General features: G+C 40.1%; 1 protein-coding gene across 2 annotated transcripts; it reads left to right on the top strand.

Moving 5' to 3' along the window:
• Positions 1–8,783: 8,783 nt before the first annotated feature.
• Positions 8,784–18,815, top strand: LOC139643748 (NLR family CARD domain-containing protein 3-like). Of its 2 annotated transcripts, XM_071519008.1 has the most exons (13): positions 8,784–8,883; positions 9,822–9,924; positions 10,037–10,150; positions 10,256–10,369; positions 10,608–10,686; positions 11,246–11,474; positions 11,886–13,815; positions 13,969–14,142; positions 14,985–15,158; positions 15,937–16,110; positions 16,753–16,926; positions 17,129–17,175; positions 17,920–18,815. In XM_071519008.1, the coding sequence occupies exons 2-13, from the start codon at positions 9,836–9,838 to the stop codon at positions 18,507–18,509; spliced, it is 3,888 nt and encodes a 1,295-aa protein (XP_071375109.1). In that variant the 5' UTR covers positions 8,784–8,883; positions 9,822–9,835; the 3' UTR covers positions 18,510–18,815. The 2 variants fall into 2 exon arrangements, with proteins under 2 accessions (XP_071375109.1, XP_071375110.1); XM_071519009.1 differs by lacking the exons at positions 13,969–14,142; positions 14,985–15,158.
• Positions 18,816–19,656: the final 841 nt, after the last annotated feature.

Genomic DNA, 19,656 nt, shown 5'->3' with positions numbered 1-19,656 from the left:
CGGGGTCTTTCCTTCAGACAGCCAATCACCAACGCTCTTACAGGAACTCTAACCAATGAAAAGTATACGACTGTAGGAATGGGGTTTACGGGATTCTGATTGGCTGTTAAGCGCCACGTTGACACGCGAACGCGCGCGGTACAGCTCTCCGTAGCTGGAGCGCGCCCGCAATACAGGCACAACATTTAACCGCCACCCACATCTCCCCATACGCATTTCCCCCCCCTATAAAGTCACAAGTAGGTAGACTGGCTGCAGACTTCTTCCATTGTCAGGAAAACCTCCGTTGTCTCGTTGTCAGGCCAGCTCCACTCTACGTCGGTTATTTTAATGGATGGGGGGACAGGGTATAGTGTAGCCCCGCACCCACGCAGTGTTGTGCCAGTCCCAACGGAGCTATAATGTAAGAAAGAACACGTGAATAATAATAATTCTTATTATGAACCCAACTTAGCAGAACAGGAGAAACTGAGCTTATGGTAAAATGAAGACAGGGAGAGGCATACACAGCATAACCTGAAATACACAAAAGGCCCACAAGAACCTGATTTGGATTTGATAAGAATGTGATAACAGGCAAAGAGAGATGGGTTTACAAATTTGAAAGTCACACCATTGTAGTTGCTTGAAACCTAGTGCAGTGATTCTCAACCTTTTTCATACCAAGGACCGCAAATTCAGTACACATTAGGGAGCACAAACCCCCATTTGATGAGGTTTTGTCTCTCGGACCCAAATCTGAGACTATTTTTTATTGCTAGATATGATTTTGTCCAGAATTCCAAGACTATCTGTATTGTAGGTAGAGAGATAACAGTGAGTATGTTGATCAAAACAGTCATTCTTCTACATTCTATAACTGTGTTAACTTCTTGTAAATTAAATAATGGTTTAACAATTCATCGATTTTCTGGGGACCCCCTGGAACCTCCTCAAGGACCCCTGGTGGTCCCCGGACCCCACGTTGAGAACCACTGACCTAGTGGATTCTCAGTTGCAGTGTACCCTCTGCTACTCACTTCAAGCTGTCAGGTTTCTTGAAAATTAATTTCCATGCTTCCATGCTTGTATAGCCAGTAGTCGATTTGTACACAAATTTCAAGGGGGATGGTAGGGTCTTATGGAGACAAACAATTTGATAGCGGTGAAGACAGCATGGAGGATAGGGGACTAGCTGTTTACCCTTTTGCTGATATTGTAACAGCACAAAGGTAATTCTATATTCAAAAGACATGCAAGTTAGGAATGTTTGGTATCAGATACCCCTGCCAATGCCCTTAACCAAGGCACTGTTCTCAGAATTGGACTTGGTCCCCGGGCCCTGCGCTGTGGCTGCCCACTGCTTTTAAGTAGTTAGGATGGGTCAAGTACACAGGGCAAATTTCCCCAGGGGGATCAATAAAGTGTAACTTAACATAACTTAATACTCATGGCAGTTTTATCTTATCCAAACTTTAAATTTATAGTTATCAAACCCAGTTAAACAAAACCCAAGTCAATTGGCCACATGGTGGCGCTATAACAAGCAACTTTATGTTTTGGCCTGAACCATATGGGCCACAATCAAAATTCCACTTTCCCTGGATTCCTTGGTTCATTCTGCATCCATCCATATAGGCCCCCATTTCCACCTAACTAGATTTTCCGCCATTTTGAATTTTGTCCAAAACTGTTTTTTCACTACTCACTACTCACTACTACTACAAATGTTGTCCAATCTTCACCAATTTTGCCACACAGCATGTCTAGACTGTCCTGCACAAAAGTTATCAAGCAGTTTTTTGATAGTCCACACCGTTTTCATATAATTGACTTCCAAAGTTTGGTCAGCTGTCGTGGGTGGGGCCTATTTCACAAAAATCGCCATAACTCAGGAACGCATTGCCTATGGTAACCAAACTTGGTACACGTGTGCAGGTATGTACTCTGAGCCAATATGCAAAAATCTGTGTCATTTCGCCTATAGGGGGCGCTATAGCAACATTTCAAATTTTAAAAGGCCATAACTCGGTGACTGTAGATCACAGGAACAAAATTCCTTGATTGCTGGGTTCCTTGGGCCAAGTTGCATATATCCATATAGGCCACTCTCATTTCAGCCCGCAAGGTCTTCCGCCATTTAGAATTTTGTCCAAAACAGTTTTTTCGCTTCTCCTACATATTTTGTCCAATCTTCACCAAATTTGCCACACAGCATGTCTGGACTGTCCTGCACAAAAGTTATCGAGCAGTTTTTTTGATATTCCATACCGTTTTGCTACAACTGGCTTTCAAAATTTGTAGGCAAGGCCTAATATACAAAAATTGCCATAAGTCAGGAAGTTGTTGGCCTACCTTAAATAAATTTGGTACATATGTGCACAGGTCAACTCTGAGGTAGCATGCAACATTTGGTGGTATTGTAACCATAGTTGACGCTATAGCAATATTCTAACTTTAAATGACCACAACACACTGGCTTAGTCTCATTCAGCTGACTTTCAACATTGGTGTCCCTTTGTCTTGTTTACCCACTGTGTAGTACCAGTATCAGTGGACTAGTGGTTAAGGCGCAGGACTACAGTGCATGAGATTGTGTGTTCAAGTCTTGCAATGAGCACTGTCCTTTCATGCTGACAATGTTCTGTGTAAAAACCAACATGATTTTTGAAATCAGCATACCTTAATTAGTAAAGAGACAAAAAGTTGCAATGATATCTTGACAATTGAGCGTATGGTAAATCGCTGCAATGTTTAGCTGCAAATAGTTTGATAATGTGATATGTTCAAGATATTTTGATCAATCTTTATCAAACTAAAGACAAATGATGTCTGGACTCTCAAGGTCATATCTGTGAAGCCATGTTTAAATTGATTAATGGAGTGCACTAGTACAGTTAAAATACTCTAAGGCTCTAAATAGCCTGTAAGTTGGACAGTCTAATTTCTTGACCCTATTTTTTTGTGCTCCCTCCATTCCTCCCCAATGGACTCAGTAGCCTAATGGTTTATCCATATGTCTGCAATGCAAATGATTGTGAGTTCAAGTCCCTGATGGACTTTGACCATTTTGAAGTTTCATGAAAAGTAAATCAACACTAAATCACACGCACTGTGTGATTTAGTGTTGATTTAGAAAACTCAGAGCAGGTGTTTGACATCATCTGTCAATGGCAAAATACCTGAATATCATCACTGACTGGTGTATGGCCAGACCTTTCAACCCATAGAGAGAAGTGCAGCAGCAGTTTTCTGGCCCATGTAACTTACTATTGTTTTATTTGTTAATGGAGAGCACTACAATGTTCTATAAAGCGATTAGCACTGTGACTCTGTCAATCATAGGTTGCAGAATCACACTACTTCTCCCTTTAGTTAGTTTCCCCTCCATAAACCTATAACAGGTGTTTGGCTCAGTAGGTAAAGCATCTGCCTTTCATGTGGAAGGTTGTGGGATCAAATCTAGATTTGTCCTTTCCAAAGACATTAGTCATGGTAGCACTCCAGTGATTTGTTATTTGCTAAATTTCTGTTGATCATTTTTCCCCAGATGGCTATGCAACAGAAATTGACCATGAGGGTTATTGTCTCTGAGGGAAGGAAGATGACAATGGCTACGCAGCCTAACACAGTTGAAGATTTGACTGGCTGGATCAGAGGTGCTCTTGGAGCTAATTACAACTTCACTTTACAATATCAAGACCCTGAACTTAACATGAACTGTGCAACCTCACAGATATCTCTGAGATCCCAGAGAAACCAACCATCAAAATTATTCATGTGATTGAACTCGTACCAGTGCCCACAAGTGAAGTATATAGTGACACAAACAGCCAGGCAGACACAGACATCCTATCCACCTCATCTCTGGAAAGACAAAGACAATGGCCAGAGGAATTTGAGATTCCCAAATTTTCTGTAGATGTAGAATATAGACTCCGCCAAGGCAACTTGGTGTATCTAAGGGTTAGGGTTAGGGTTATTTATCTCAAAGTGACAAAAGAGCTCAAACATGATATCCTTGAGAAATTGGCTGAGACCATGAATGGCTTTAAAGCATACCCAACGAAAGAAGGGTTTGAAGCCGTTGCAAAAGCCTTGGTAGGAGCACACCCTTGTCTGAAAGAACCAGGGTCATCTTCTGGCTGGGATGAATGGAAAAACAGTCTTAAGTTCAAGATGGGGAATTACAGGACAAAGATGCGCCAGTTGGGACGACTTGATGTCACTTGTTAATGGTGGTAAACGTGGAAAACACTCTGCCAACGCTGAGCCTCCTAACACACATATCAAGAAGCCAAGGAAAGGGGAAATCAATTTCCTACCTGACTTTCCAGAGGGAATGGATGACCCCAGCCTTGAAGAGGCTCGACAGGTTATGGTTGGTGAAATTATGAAGACAAAGCCAAATGGATCCCTTATTAAAAAAGAGATGGATGTGACATTTACCCTTAGAAGAAAAGTATTTGTGAAGGACAAGCCTGACATTAGCCAGATGGTTCGACGTTGGCCAGCCCTCTTCACAGAAAGCCAGGTTTGTGTTATTATTTGAGCACTTTCCAGTAAAAGCTTAGTTTTTCTTCAGTGCCTCATGTGTACTATGCAGAATGTTGAAATAACTTTTCAGTAGAGGATTTTCATTGTATTTTTTTTGCCTTGTGTTACATGCCATGCTTGTTGCATGTACTTGTGTGTCTCTCTTATCTGTCCTCACGTGATTGGTCCAATCCTTCTCACCTGCTTGTTTGATTGGTTGGTGTTCACATCTCGATTTACAGTAGACCAATCAAACAAGCAGGTGAGAAGGATTGGACCAATCATGTGGGTGGACCTGCATAAAGGACAGCTAAAAGAGAAACACAAGTGCATTCAACAAGCATGTCATGAAACAAGGGCTTGTTGTCTTTTTATGTTTCAGGTTTACTTGGAGTTCAACAGGGTGGTGGGAAGAAATCTTAAAGAAGAATTCTTCAATGCCCTTGATCGTTTCTGTCCAAGCCTGATGGACATCTTTAGGAAGAAGAGAGGCCTTACAGGCCAACCTTTGGCTGACCTGCTACGACAGACAAAGGTGGGTTGATTTTTCATGAGAAAAAAATGCATGATTTAGTTTCCTCATGTACTGTGAACGACATTTCCTGAGTGTGTGTTGTACTCTATATGCACTACCTTCCAGACCACTGAGCCAACAGACGTCAGATGCCTTCCGGTCATTCTGGGGGATGATCCATCTCACTTCTTCAAGATCTGCCTCATAAGTAACTTTAATTTTTAAATTCTTAAGCTATTAAAGATGCTGTTCTTAACTTTGGACCAAAACACCCTACATAGACTACCTACAGAGAAAGAGACAACAATCCCACCCTCCCTGCTCTCCCACACACCTTGTTGTATCTCTATCGTCATAACCGCCCCATCTCTTTGATTGGTTTATGCAGATAACTTAGTTTTGATAAATCCCAGTCAGGCTGGGTCCCTGGCCATTGTATGGCGTAACAGGTCTGAAAATCTCACTTATAGCACATAAACGAAATCGATAACGTAATCATGTAACACCGAAATCCAGTCCGAAGATTTGTGGTGTTGCATTTGTTCAAATTGAAAGGTTTAATAAACATGAAGAAAGCGATTCATGTAAAAAAAAAATCTGAATGACTATTTTTTTTTTGTTGTCAGAATCTGCTTTGTTTTATTTATTTTCAGACCTTTTTCGCCATACAATGGCAGTGAATGCAAAGAGAAAAAAACTGAATTCTCCAATCTCCTCCACCGGAGCCCCAGAGAAACAGAGAATTAACGATTTTGGGGTAATATCATGGCTAGGAAGCCACACAGCCCAAGGTACTACAAACGTTCAACATCAGTTTAACGAGGACCATGTCATAAGTTATCTTAAGTAATCGCTGTGTTTGACAATCATGCAATTTGTTTACTAGTTGTAAAATGCATTTACTTTTTTCCTTCCTCTGTGTAATTGCTGCCAAAGTGTCTTTTCCGTCAGTAATATTATACATTCTACACATACACACACATATTAAGCTACAGTTAAGTTAAGCTTATAAGCCATAACTTACTAATAAGCCATTACTACTTACCTGTTATAGTGATCTCTTTTATACCTACCTTTTATCATGCCTACCGTGATTTATATACATACTTACCTTAGGATGTTAATAATCACCTAAATACCTACTTATATACTCACCTTTGTGATACCTGTAATTACTTACCTTGTAACCTTGACAGAAACGTCATGATTCTACTTATACTACTACAAATACTTAGTTACCTTTGTTATCAGGCAATAACAGCATATTGAGTAATGTGTAAATGTAATGTGTTAAAGCTATATACTATGGAATTTTAAATATGTCACAAAGCTGTATGTGCATTTAGGTTTGTGCTTGTAAACTTAGTTTTGTAAGTTCAGGTCTGTGGTTGCAAGCACACCTTCCAGATCTGATTTTGTGGCACTTTGACATCCTTATGGTCTGAGGGGTGAAAGGCCAAATTTCCAGAGCTTGGGAAAGTGAGATGGTAGTGTTCCAAATTATGCAAAGTCTGTTAACTGGCAATGATGTTAATGATTTTTTTGTCCTCTCTTTCTTTTTTTCTCGATCTCTCGTTCTCTCTTTGTTAGGATGTTGACAACGAGGACTCACACGCTCATGTTCCAATGGGAATCCCCTGCCTTCAGCAGGAAAATGTGGCCCAAAACCTGGCGTCTCCTCACCTCAACCCATCAAGAGCGGGGATCGTCTTGGAAGGTAGTGTTGTCATGGATGAAGGGTACAACCTAACACAGGCAATGTGCCTCCTATTTGGCCTAATTTATGGACTGCACCTGGAGTACCCAAAGTACATGAAAAACACTTTTCACTTTATTCCCAAAATTCAAACTCAGAAAAATGAGCTTGCTATCTAAGATAGGATTGCAATGATTGCAATGATTGCACAAGATGTGAAGTGCCTATTTTGTTATGTTGCACATCTAGACTACACTGATTGGAGCAAATATAATGCAATGTGTTTGCAAATTTGTTTGCAATGTGTGATTTTTGGTCAGAACTGACTTTGTTGAACAAAGCAACCGTTTTAAATGTAGGTGTTTTAAACTTTTAAGAATTAAGATTAAGATTTTGAAGTTAAATCCAGTTTTACAAAGATTGATTCCTGTTTTCACTTTCCATTAGGGCTGGGCGATATGGTTGAAATCAATATCATGATAATCATAAGGATTTTTCTCGATATCAGTATATATCACGATATGGTTAATGTATGCAAAATCACGTTAAATAATCAAATTAATGTTCATCTCATTGAACCGAATGGTTCAATGAGAGGTGTGGTGTCAAACAAAACTGAAATTTTCAAATAATATTCCTACCATACCTAATTTGATCCGTTTTTAAGTAAAATTTGCTTGTCATCATCAATTTAGACAGCAGAAATGTGTGTCACGATATTAAAATATCTTCATATCATCACGATATGATTCCACTGAAAGATGATAAACGATAATATTGAATTATCGCCCAGCCCTACTTTCCATGTACATGTACAACAAATATAAGTCTGTGCAATAACAAAAGTTGTAGTGTAGTCAAGACATGGATGGAATGCCATTTTTTTGTTTGAATGATGGTTCAAAAGATGGTTAAAGATTAGAGAATTGTTGACGTGAAAGAGAATGTCAAAGTAAGCTGTTCTTATTCTTGTAGTAATGTTCACAATATGTTGAAGTGACCATTTTAAGTGCATTCATGACCAAAGCAGATAGAATTCAGGCCTAGGCATGCCATAATCCTTTTTGTTCAGCACTTTTGATTGAAATGTCTGGCTTGAGTTTAGAAAAGCAGTATTCTCCCAGCAGTTTGCACTCTACAGGAACACTCTGTTAAAACTGTTGGTTTTAACTTTGAACAAGTGAAATAAAACAGAGAAAGAGAATATATTTTGTGTTAATATTTGAGTTTAATGAATGGGAAAGACAAGTTAATGCAGTTGACAACTTAAGTCTTGGTAGAGAATATATTTTAAGTTTTTTCTAACTTAAATATGTGAGTTTAATGAAAATGAAAGGAAACTAAATGCAACTGAGAAATTTAGTCATGGTAACTTAAGATGCCAAGATGAATAACTGGGCAAAGGGATTGATTTTACAAAATATTTCAAGTTAGAATAACTTCACTTTAAGTGTACTGAACTTAAAAAGACAATTCCAATCCTCTTGGCACTTAAGTCCATTTCACTCAAACAAATTAGTTTTTTCAACTATGGCATTACTTTTTTTTTTAAGGCAATTGGTTGCCTTTTCTACCTTCTGTAATGTTTTGTCTATCTGTCTGTCTTATCAAATTGTGCTTGGACCCCTCAATCGCTGCTTGCAGCTATATTATATATGATTATTATAGTTATTATATGAATTAATGAATGAATTAATGAATACATTTTTTTTTCGTGTCATGTGAAATTACAGTAATGGCCCATCCCACATGAGATTATATAACACAGTGATTTGCAAACAATAAATCACCATATCGGGCAAGGCTGGGAGCCCTGGGTGGGTACTACATTTCTAAAACTAGAAAGTAGTTTTATTGTTCTGTAATCTATTTCTTTATGGAATAAATGTGGTCAATACAAGCCCTGGCCTTACGGAAGCCATTCTGCTCTTCTGCCACCAGATGTCTCGTTTCTAAGGAGACCATTAAAGTCTCTCATTGAGTATGGAGGAATGCTACATTTTCAGAAGTTATGAGGATGTGACCACACCTTCAGGTGAAATGTTCACATACAAACAGAACTGACAAAGGAGAAAAAGCAGTGTCTTCTCTCTCAGTGTTTCCTCTACAGATGAAGCTAGAAAGTCTCTTTGATTTGATCAGGATGTGAGTTCACCAGGTAAAGAACCTACAGTTTTTCCACAGGCTGATAATTTACTTGTTACAGTGAGTGTGTGTGTGTGTGTGTGTGTGTGTGTGTTTGTGTGTGTGTGAGTGTGTGTGTGTGTGTGTGTGTGTGTGTGTGTGTGTGTGTGGGGGGGGGGGGATGTTAGACTTTGCACTGTACTCTGTGCTTTTGAGTGTTGAGCAGTTTTATAAATCTCAGACTAAAAACTGTCAAGTTACTTTTTATAAATACTGTTAAACACATTTGAGTTTGGAGCAAATTGTAGAATTTTAAGTTTCACTTTAGTTTTCACAGCAGTTGTCTCTGTCAGATTGAGTAAAATGCTGCTGTTTACTGGTCTGTGTATTGCCAAATGACAGACATGACATGATGCGCACATTTAGATTCAATTTAGATCAATTTCTTTACAATGACCAACTTTTTATTGTAATCTCAACTCATTTCATTGGTATGGAGCCCCTCTGGGGTCACATGGTAGAAAAAAAACCTCGATGTGTAAATCTGTGCGAACGGATTTGTAAACTGTGCGAACGGATTTGTACCATGTGACCCCAGAGGGGCTCCGTACATTGGTGAAATATGTAGGAAATCTCAGAACTAGTCTGACAGGTTGGATAAGCTTGACTGAAGTGCATTCCATTTCTTCCACTGTTGATTTACCAAGTGAGCAAAACACTGACACCTTGACAATACTAAAATCTGAAATTTGACTAAAATACACTTCCGTTCACTCAACTCCCTTTTGCCCTGTCCATGTCCCAGAGGCTTATGAACCTGGTCAGTGTATTGATGTAAAGGGCAGGTGGTCTGAGTATTACTACAGTCTGTATATGTGACATGGTACTGACAGGAAGAATCAGCCTTTGAAATAATATATCCTGAGATGGAAACCTTGTTGTCATGAATCAGCCCAGTGTGTTTGTGTAAAGGTGTTCGCTCTACTATGAGTCAGTCTGAGGAGAGTGAGGAGGGGCTCCCTCCCTCTAAAACCACTCTGTCTGGGGAACATGACAGCCGGACCAAAACTGAGAGGTAAGATGAGGATCTCTAACTGTCCATGACTGTTCTCCATCTCAGAGCTCAGCTGTGAAATCATTACAACATCATTATTCAGAGTAAAAGCTCTGTCTCTGTTGCATTGAAGCCCAGTCCAGCAGGTGAGACCAGACTCCCCTGAACCCAGCTGTGTGTCCATGAAGAGTGACAAGTCTATGGATCAACCTTTAAAATTTAAAGATGAATATCCTTCTGAAAATAAGTAAGTAATTATTTTCTCTGTATGTTAGGATTAATAAAAACGTGAAATTGCCTTCTTCATAAAGACACAGATATCTTCACTATGTTCATGATATGTTTCTATCAGGATCCAGCTGGAGAGACCAGACTCCCCTGAACCCAGCTGTGTGTCCATGAAGAGCGACTGGTCTATGGAGCCACCTATTCTCTTCAAAGATGGACATCACTCTACTGAGAAAAGGTATTTATTTAAAACTGATGATAAAAACATGTTTGCTGTCAGATTCACAGTCATCAGATATAGAATTGATCCGGCCTTCATACTCTGTGGATTGAATTTCCTCTTTGAAAACAACATCCAATAATCGGAGCAGAGTTCATCATTCATGAGAGACCACAAAACCTTTAACCACCTGTGTGTGTGTGTGTGTGTGTGTGTGTGACATTATATGACCTAATACATCATGTTTTCTCCACAGAGTCCACCAGGAGAGGTCAGAGGTTCCCAGTGGTCAGTCTGCCCAGGAGCATCAAACAGACCTGGACTCCATATTTATGGTGTGTAAATGTATAAAAACACCTTTTACTTCAGTGGTTCTCAATGTGGGGTCCGGGGACCACCAGGGGTGCTTGAGGGGGGTTCCAGGGGGTCCCCAGCAAATTGATGAATTGTTAAACTTCACCATTATTTCATTTACAAGAAGTTAACACAATTAGAGAATGCAGAAGAATGACTGTTCTGTCATAGTTTCTCTGTTATCTCTCTACCTACAATACAGATAGTCATGGGATTCTGGACAAAATCATATCTGACAATAAAAATATTCTCAGATTTGGGTTCAAGAGACAAAATCTCATCAAATGGGGGTCCGTGGCCCTAATGTGGAATAAAGTAGGGGTCCATGATATGAAAAAGGTTGAGAATCACTGTTTTACTTCACCATCAAGTGAAATGCAAAACAATCATTCTGGTCATTAAAGTCTCCATGCTGCACTCTTTAGGGTTTCAGTCTCTTTCACTCCCTTTCAGTCTCTGCAAGATGGATTTGATTTTGCGTCTGATTTTGTGTCCAGATTTTAATATGGAAGTTTCATTTGTTATTATATTCTGTTCCAGTTTCTTGAGGAGAACATTGTCACTTTTGTGAAGAACGAGCTGAAAAGGTTCCAGAGGGTTCTGAGTCCAGATTACCCAGAATGCTTAGAGAGGCAGAGGGAGGATGAGGAGGTGGTGGACGGTGAGGAGGAAGAGCAGAGGAGGAGCAGCAGAGAGACTTTTCTGCAGATCACACTGCAGTTCCTGAGGAGAATGAAGCAGGAGGAGCTGGCTGACTCTCTGCAGAGCAGTAAGAGGCTTTTAACGGGTTTAACATGATGGAAAGGGGAAATGGTGGAAAATGGAAATGTTTGCATTTCTAACCTCTGCTGTAAATACAGACATTTATAAAACTACATCTCTTCAGTTCCAGATTGGAAGGTAAAATGAGCACAATCCCCATGGATAATCTGTTTGAATTATTGATTTGTTAATGTCTGTGTAAAATGCTGAACACAGTGGTTTACATTAAAAAAACAACACACCAAAAGTTGCCTTTAACATTTAGCTGCACACACAGTCAGGACCCGTTTTTCCACTCATCAGTAATAAGATAAATCGATGCCATTGTGAAATCAACAAATTTATCAGGAAAATGTTAACATTTCTCACATTTAATATAACAGACATTTATTGATATTATTCTTGTTTGTTCATTCAGAAACTCTTGCTGCAGCGTGCCGATGTGAATTCAAATCCAATCTGAAGGAGAAGTTTCAGTGTGTGTTTGAAGGGATTGCTAAAGCAGGAAACCCAACACTTCTGAATCAGATCTACACAGAGCTCTACATCACAGAGGGAGGGAGTGGAGAGGTCAATAATGAACATGAGGTCAGACAGATTGAAGCAGCATCCAGGAAACCAGTGAGACCAGAAACACCAATCAGATGTGAAGACATCTTTAAACCCTTACCTGGAAGAAATAAACCAACCAGAACACTGATGACAAAGGGAGTGGCTGGCATTGGGAAAACAGTCTTAACACAGAAGTTCACTCTGGACTGGGCTGAAGACAAAGCCAACCAGGATATACAGTTCACATTTCCATTCACTTTCCGAGAGCTGAATCTGCTGAAAGAGGAAAAGTATAGCTTGGTGGAACTTCTTCATCACTTCTTTACTGAGACCAAAGAAGCAGGAATCTGCAGGTTTGACAAGTTCCAGCTTGTGTTCATCTTTGACGGTCTGGATGAGTGTCGACTTCCTCTAGACTTCCAGAACAATGAGATCCTGACTGATGTTACAGAGTCGACCTCAGTGGATGTGCTGCTGACAAACCTCATCAAGGGGAAACTGCTTCCCTCTGCTCACCTCTGGATAACCACACGACCTGCAGCAGCCAATCAGATCCCTCCTGAGTGTGTTGACATGGTGACAGAGGTGAGAGGCTTCACTGACCCACAGAAGGAGGAATACTTCAGGAAGAGATTCAGAGATGAGGAGCAGGCCAGCAGAATCATCTCCCACATCAAGACTTCACGAAGCCTCCACATCATGTGCCACATCCCTGTCTTCTGCTGGATCACTGCTACAGTTCTGGACCATGTGTTGAGAACCAGTGAGAGAGGAGACCTGCCCAAGACCCTGACTGAGATGTACATCCACTTCCTGGTGGTTCAGTCCAAACGGGGGAATGTCAAGTATCATGGGAGAGCTGAGACAGATCCACTCTGGAATACAGAGACCAGGAAGATGATTCTCTCTCTGGGAAAACTTGCTTTTGAGCAGCTGGAGAAAGGCAACCTGATCTTCTATGAAGCCGACCTGGCAGAGTGTGGCATTGATATCAGAGCAGCCTCAGTGTACTCAGGCGTGTTCACACAGATCTTTAAAGAGGAGCGTGGGCTGAACCAGGACAAGGTCTTCTGCTTTGTCCATCTGAGCATTCAGGAGTTTCTGGCTGCTGTTTATGTCTCTCTGTCATTCATTGACTCTGGTGTCAATCTACTGTCAGAAACTCGATCAACCTCCCACACTGGTGACCATTCTGAACCAATATTGTCCAGAGAATGGTTTATGAGTAAAGGTCCATTCTCCCTGCTCAAGAAACCAGCAAAACAAAAAATAACCAGGAAAAAAACAAAACAGCCAGAAGCCATGTTAGACAAGCACACATTAGAAAATAAATCTGAAACAATCTTCTACCAGAGTGCTGTGGACAAGGCCTTACAGAGTCCAAATGGACACCTGGACTTGTTCCTCCGCTTCCTCCTGGGTCTTTCACTGCAGACCAATCAGACTCTCCTACGAGGCCTGCTGACACAGACAGGAAGTAGGTCACAGACCAATCAGGAAACAGTCCAGTACATCCAGAAGAAGATCAGGGAGAATCCATCTCCAGAGAGAAGCATCAATCTGTTCCACTGTCTGAATGAGCTGAATGACCGTTCTCTAGTGGAGGAGATCCAACAGTACCTGAGACCAGGAAGTCTCTCCAGAGCCAGACTCTCCCCTGCTCAGTGGTCGGCTCTGGTCTTCATCTTACTGTCAGCAGAAGAAGAGCTGGACGTGTTTGACCTGAAGAAATACTCTGCTTCAGAGGAGGCTCTTCTGAGGCTGCTGCCAGTGGTCAAAGCCTCCAATAAATCTGTGTAGGTTCACAGATAACTGGATATATTGACTACATTCTACACAAGAAAAAAAAAAAGAATATAGCTAGTCAGCTCTTGTCTATGTATATGTATATGTATTATTATTATTTTTTTCAAAGTTCTTGTTTGTCTTCATCACTAACTCTCCTTCAGGCTGAGTGTCTGTCAGCTGTCAGAGAGAAGCTGTGAAGCTCTGGCCTCACTTCTCAGCTCCGAATCCTCTAGTCTGAGAGAGCTGGACCTGAGTAACAACGACCTGCAGGATTCAGGAGTGAAGCTGCTCTCTGCAGGACTGGGGAGTCCACACTGTAGACTGGGAACTCTCAGGTAAGATCAATTCACAGTTGTTTTTTAATTGATTTGACACATTTCTCAAAACAGTCTCTTGCAGGATTCCTGAATCTGCAAACTGACTCTGCAATGAGCCATTAGACATGTGTATTTTCAATTTTACTCAAAAGAAATTCTTGTAATTTTCCAGAATGTGTTTTTTTCTGACACATGAATTTGGATGATTTAGAGAATATCATCCATGCTATGATATCATGTCATTTAGATTACTGCGTTTCTCTCTATTCCTGTCTCCATCATAATTCACTGTCACATCTCCAGCTTGTTCTGATTACAGCAGCTTGGATTTTAACTAGTGCTAAGAGGAGATCATATATCCCCAAGTTTAGCATCTCTCCACTGGTTACCAGTTAGATATATAATTAATATTAGGATTTCACTGACTCCATTTAAAGCTTGGCTAGTTTTGTCCATGAGTTCCACTGCAGAGTTCTTAGTTCCCAATGAGCCAGAGAGCAAGATGAGATATTTGGGTCTTTCTGACTTTCCTTCAATCTAGACTCAAGACTAAAGGTGATTGTACTTTTCCTATCAGGGCCCCTAATCTATGGAATGCTTTCCTGAGGGGTTTAAGCTAATTCAGTGTAATCTTTTAAAACAAATTGAAAAAAAAAAATTTTGGTGAGTTATTTATCAAAATCACCTCAGTGAGCTACAGCACCATGCAAAGTGCAATGTCAACTCTGCTTTTAGTTAAGGGCAACATAAATACAGTTAATCATTAGTAATAGTAATATGGAAGCAGTGTCCAAAAAACAGACAATCATGACATTAAATATAAGAGAATAACATTTCCATATCTTTTCATGTCCATTAAGGTTGAGTGTCTGCAAGCTGTTAGAGAGAAGCTGTGAAGCTCTGGCCTCAGTTCTCAGCTCCCAGTCTTCTAGTCTGAGAGAGCTGGACCTGAGTAACAACGGCCTGCAGGATTCAGGAGTGAAGCTGCTCTCTGCTGGACTGGGGAGTCCACACTCTAGACTGGAAACCCTCAGGTAAGATCCATTCAAATTTCTATTGACTTGACACTAAGGTCCAGTCTCTTTCTCAGGATTCTTCAATCTGCAAAGTGTGACCATGCAAGTTATACAGTATATCAGGATTTCAGAGCCATTTTGCATCGGTATTTTCAATTTCACTGGATAGAAAGTTTTGGAATTTTCCAGCACTTGTTTTTTTCTGATCCAAATTCATAGACACATCCATGAACATGGAGGATTTAGAGGTGATCACCCATGCTCTGATACATGTCATTAAGTTACTGCACTTCTCTCTATTCCTGTCTCCATTATAATTCACTGTCACATCTCCAGCTCGTTCTGAATCAAGCAACTTGGATTTTAACTAGTGCTAAGAAGAGCTCATATGCCCATGTTTAGCATCTCTCTACTGGTTACCAGTTAGATACAGAATTAATATTAAGATTTCATGATCACATTTAAAGCATGGCTAGTTTTGTCCATGAGTTTCACTGTAGAGCTCTTAGTTCCCTGTGATCCGGAGAGGAAGCTGAGATCTTCAGCTCCTTCTGACTTTCCCTCAGTCTAGACTCAACACTGAAGGTGAAAACACATTTGCCATCAGGGCCTCTGGACTATGGAATTTTAAAACACTTACAATCTGCTTTATATATCTTACTGTTCTTCTTTGTGGCTTTTTTTTAAAGCATAACATTTGGTATTCATCCATTCCAAATCAGTATACAGAAGGAAAAAATTACATACAGTATATTTTTAAAGTTCTTGTTTTTCTTCATCACTAACTCTCCTTCAGGCTGAGCGGCTGTCAGCTGTCAGAGAGAAGCTGTGAAGCTCTGGCCTCAGTTCTCAGCTCCCAGTCCTCTAGCCTGAGAGAGCTGGACCTGAGCAACAACGACCTGCAGGATTCAGGAGTGAAGCTGCTCTCTGCAGGACTGGAGAGTCCACACTGTAGACTGGAAACTCTCAGGTCAGGATTCCTCATGATGTTCAACACATGACCAGTTAAATCCTGCTTTACATGCAGGTTAATGTCACTGAATAATCAGAATCAGACGGCTGTGTATTAACAGATGTACAATTTGTATGGAATTGTGCTCAGAGAGTCAGTGAAAGACGGGTATTTGTAAGCCCCACTGCCATGGGGAAGAAACTGTAGCAGCAGTATGTGAAGAACCTCACAACATCACAGTTGTCATGAGGTTCTGGTCTTAATAGACCTAAAAAATAAACACCTAACCTGTGTAGGATTTGTCTGCTCATGTGATTCTCAAACCAGTTGTGATACCAATATTTAGCTCTACTTTCTATGTTCTGTGAACTGCTTTCCCTGATTAGATTTAATTATCTCCTCTCCTTGCTTCCTCTGTTGTTGAGACCTAAAATACCAGAAAGCACTTCTAAGATTCTGTCACAAATTCAGTCAAGAACTCTGAAACTGGGCCAAATGAAAACACAAAGCAGATCATGTGATCAACTATTTGTATTTGTGATGATCAGTTTTTGCTAGCATTAGACTGCAGTATCCCAATTAATTTGAGAGTAGTGTACTAATGAGGAAATCTAACATGTACCTTGCTTTGTGTGTGTGTGTGTGTGTGTGTGTGTGCAGGCTGTCAGGCTGTCTGCTCACAGAGGAAGGCTGTGCTTCTCTGGCCTCAGCTCTGAGCTCCAACCCCTCCCATCTGAGAGAGCTGGACCTGAGCTACAATCATCCAGGAGCCTCAGGAGTGAAGCTGCTCTCTGCTGGACTGGAGGATCCACACTGGAGACTGGACTCTCTCAGGTATGGAGAGGCAACGTCTGCTAGAAGGCTGAGAGTCACACACATTTTCTCTGTCACACTGAGAAGCCGAGGAATATTGATTAATGCTTAACAGGAGTTATGACTGATGCTGTATTGAAAATCATTGATAGGGAAGGTTATTAAATGTCCATGTTTCCATCATCAAAGAGAATCTGCTGGTCTGACTTTGTTTATTCCCCAGTGTGGACCATGGTGGAGTGCAGAGGTTGAAACCAGGTGTAACGAAGTGTAAGTGTGTATTTAGTTTTCATAACACAGCAGCACACATTCAACTATTTAAATTAGTTTCTTCTGTAAGTTCTAAGCTGCTTTTAACTGTTGAACCCCCCACTGTTAAACATATAGCTGTTGTGTGACTACAGAGACATTCTTTACTCCATGAACTTAATTTTACTATTTATCTAATTATACAAGAATCCAATGAAGCACTGTCTGCCAAAGCAAATAGTTTGCTCCCAAGTTCAACAGCTTTTTCTCTCCACTAAATTAAACAAGCACGATGACGTTTATTATGAACAAACGAGTGAGGAGCATCAATTGAAAGCAATTAATTGTAATTAATATTATGTATGAAGCATTTTGTGAATATAGGTTACACCAACCGAATAAGTTAGGAAATAATAGTAATACAGAATTGTCATTATATCTATAATGAAATATATATATATACACACACACACATATATATATATGTATATATACGTATATATATATATATATATATATATATATATCAGTCTAAATCTAATTTAGTTTTTGTATAAATACCTGTTAATGATGGAAAGTTCATTTACACAGCAGTATGTGACGTCCATTCATTATAATCCTACTGTGAATGCAGAGGATGGCTGACACAATGTGACATCATGAAAGTCTATAATTGTCAAACTGTTAATAATTCAACAAATAATAAACACAACAGGTCTATTAGATGAGAAGCTGCTGCTGTATTGTTTCTTGTTCTCTCATCAGATGCCTGTGAACTCACACTGGACCCAAACACAGTAAACAGAAACCTCTTCCTGTCTGAAGACAACAGAAAGGTGACAGCAGTGAGAGAGGAGCAGCCATATCCTGATCACCCAGAGAGATTTGACTTCTGGTATCAGCTGCTGTGTAGAAATGGTCTGACTGGTCGCTGTTACTGGGAGGTTGAGAGGGAAGGACTGGTTTATATAGGAGTGACATACAGAGGAATCAGAAGGAGAGGAGAGGGTGTTGACTGCTGGATTGGAGCGAATGAAAAGTCCTGGAGTCTGTTCTGCTCTGATTATAGTTACTCTGCCTGGCACAATAACAGAAGTACAGCCAAGAGTTCCTCCCTCTCTTCTGTCTCTAATAGAGTAGCAGTGTATCTGGACTGGCCTGCTGGCTCTCTGTCCTTCTACAGAGTTTCCTCTGACACACTGATCCATATCCACACCTTCCACTCCACATTCACTGAACCACTCTATCCTGGGTTTAGGTTCTGGTCTGGGTTTGGTTCCTCAGTATCTCTGTGTCAGATTGAGGAGGGAGAGAGAAACACTCACACTGCTGACCAAAGACAGCTGCTGAAATGATGGTTTACTCTGGACAGGATCACACACACACACACACACACACACACACACACACACACACACACACTTAAAGACAGAATATTAATGTTTGTATTTTCATATAAGTTTACAACTCATTTCACTGTAAACAATCATGATCCATCAGTCACTGTAAATAGAGTGCATTCTGTGTGTTGGGTAACTTAACAGGGTTTTAACATCGCACATGTACAGGAACATGGACATTTTATATGGAAAGTGAATCTCACCACTCCCAGCTAAACATCTGTCTTGTTTACTATAATTGTTTCCCAGAAATAAAGTTAAATGAACATTGTTTGATCTTCTTCTCAAGCAAGCATAGTTTTGAACATAATTTGTTGACTTTAATATATACTTATGTTTCCTTAAAATAAACAGATTTTTCAGTTATTTTATAAGTTGTGTCTCTTCTGTCAAGGCAGACCTGGTCAAGAAAGCAGCATCATGACAAACATAAAAGTCACAGAGAAACATCATGCAACAATGTAAGAAAGCAAAATACAAAGTCACCTTAAAGAAAGAGCAGAGTCACATTTTGTGTAAAAGTTTTCCAACAGGCAGTCGACCAACATCCAACCAGCAGCTGATGGACCAATCCTGACCAATCAAAGCAAAGACAGCTCCTTATTGAGTCTGTCATGTCAAAGGATTGCATTCTGATTGATCTTGAGAAATCATATTATTTTTTAATTTCATAATTTGAAGAATAACAATCTAAAAGTTAATTCTGGTTGAATGTCCCTTTAATCAGAGGTGAAGAGTAGTATAGACACTTTGGTGGACAGAAGACTTTGAGTCCACTTCATTTACAAGCAAATATCCTGTTTTTATTTTTTTAGTCCATTCTGTGTATCTATAATTAATATATAAAGAAGCAATGAAAAAATCTATATTTGCCTTTTGAAAGATGATCATACTTTTTATTTTTATTTTCATTATTTATATTCCTTATTACCTTTCCTGTAATTTGTTATGCTATTGTACTGTACATTGCTGCTGTGACACCAGAATTTCCCCTAGGGGATCAATACAGTGCTTCTTAATCTTACTCTTAATCAGAGGTTTAGGGCCCTATTTAAACGATCCATGGCGCATGGTCTAAAGCGCATGGTGCAAGTGCATTTAG

Source organism: Centroberyx affinis, unplaced genomic scaffold (assembly GCF_046629955.1).
Source record: "Centroberyx affinis isolate AG114_WGS23_722 - 3 ecotype Tasmania unplaced genomic scaffold, CSIRO-AGI_Caff_v1 ptg000647l_1, whole genome shotgun sequence".
Taxonomy (NCBI): domain Eukaryota; kingdom Metazoa; phylum Chordata; class Actinopteri; order Beryciformes; family Berycidae; genus Centroberyx; species Centroberyx affinis.
Note: the sequence above shows the minus strand (reverse complement) of the source record. Positions and strands in the feature narration are given on the sequence as shown.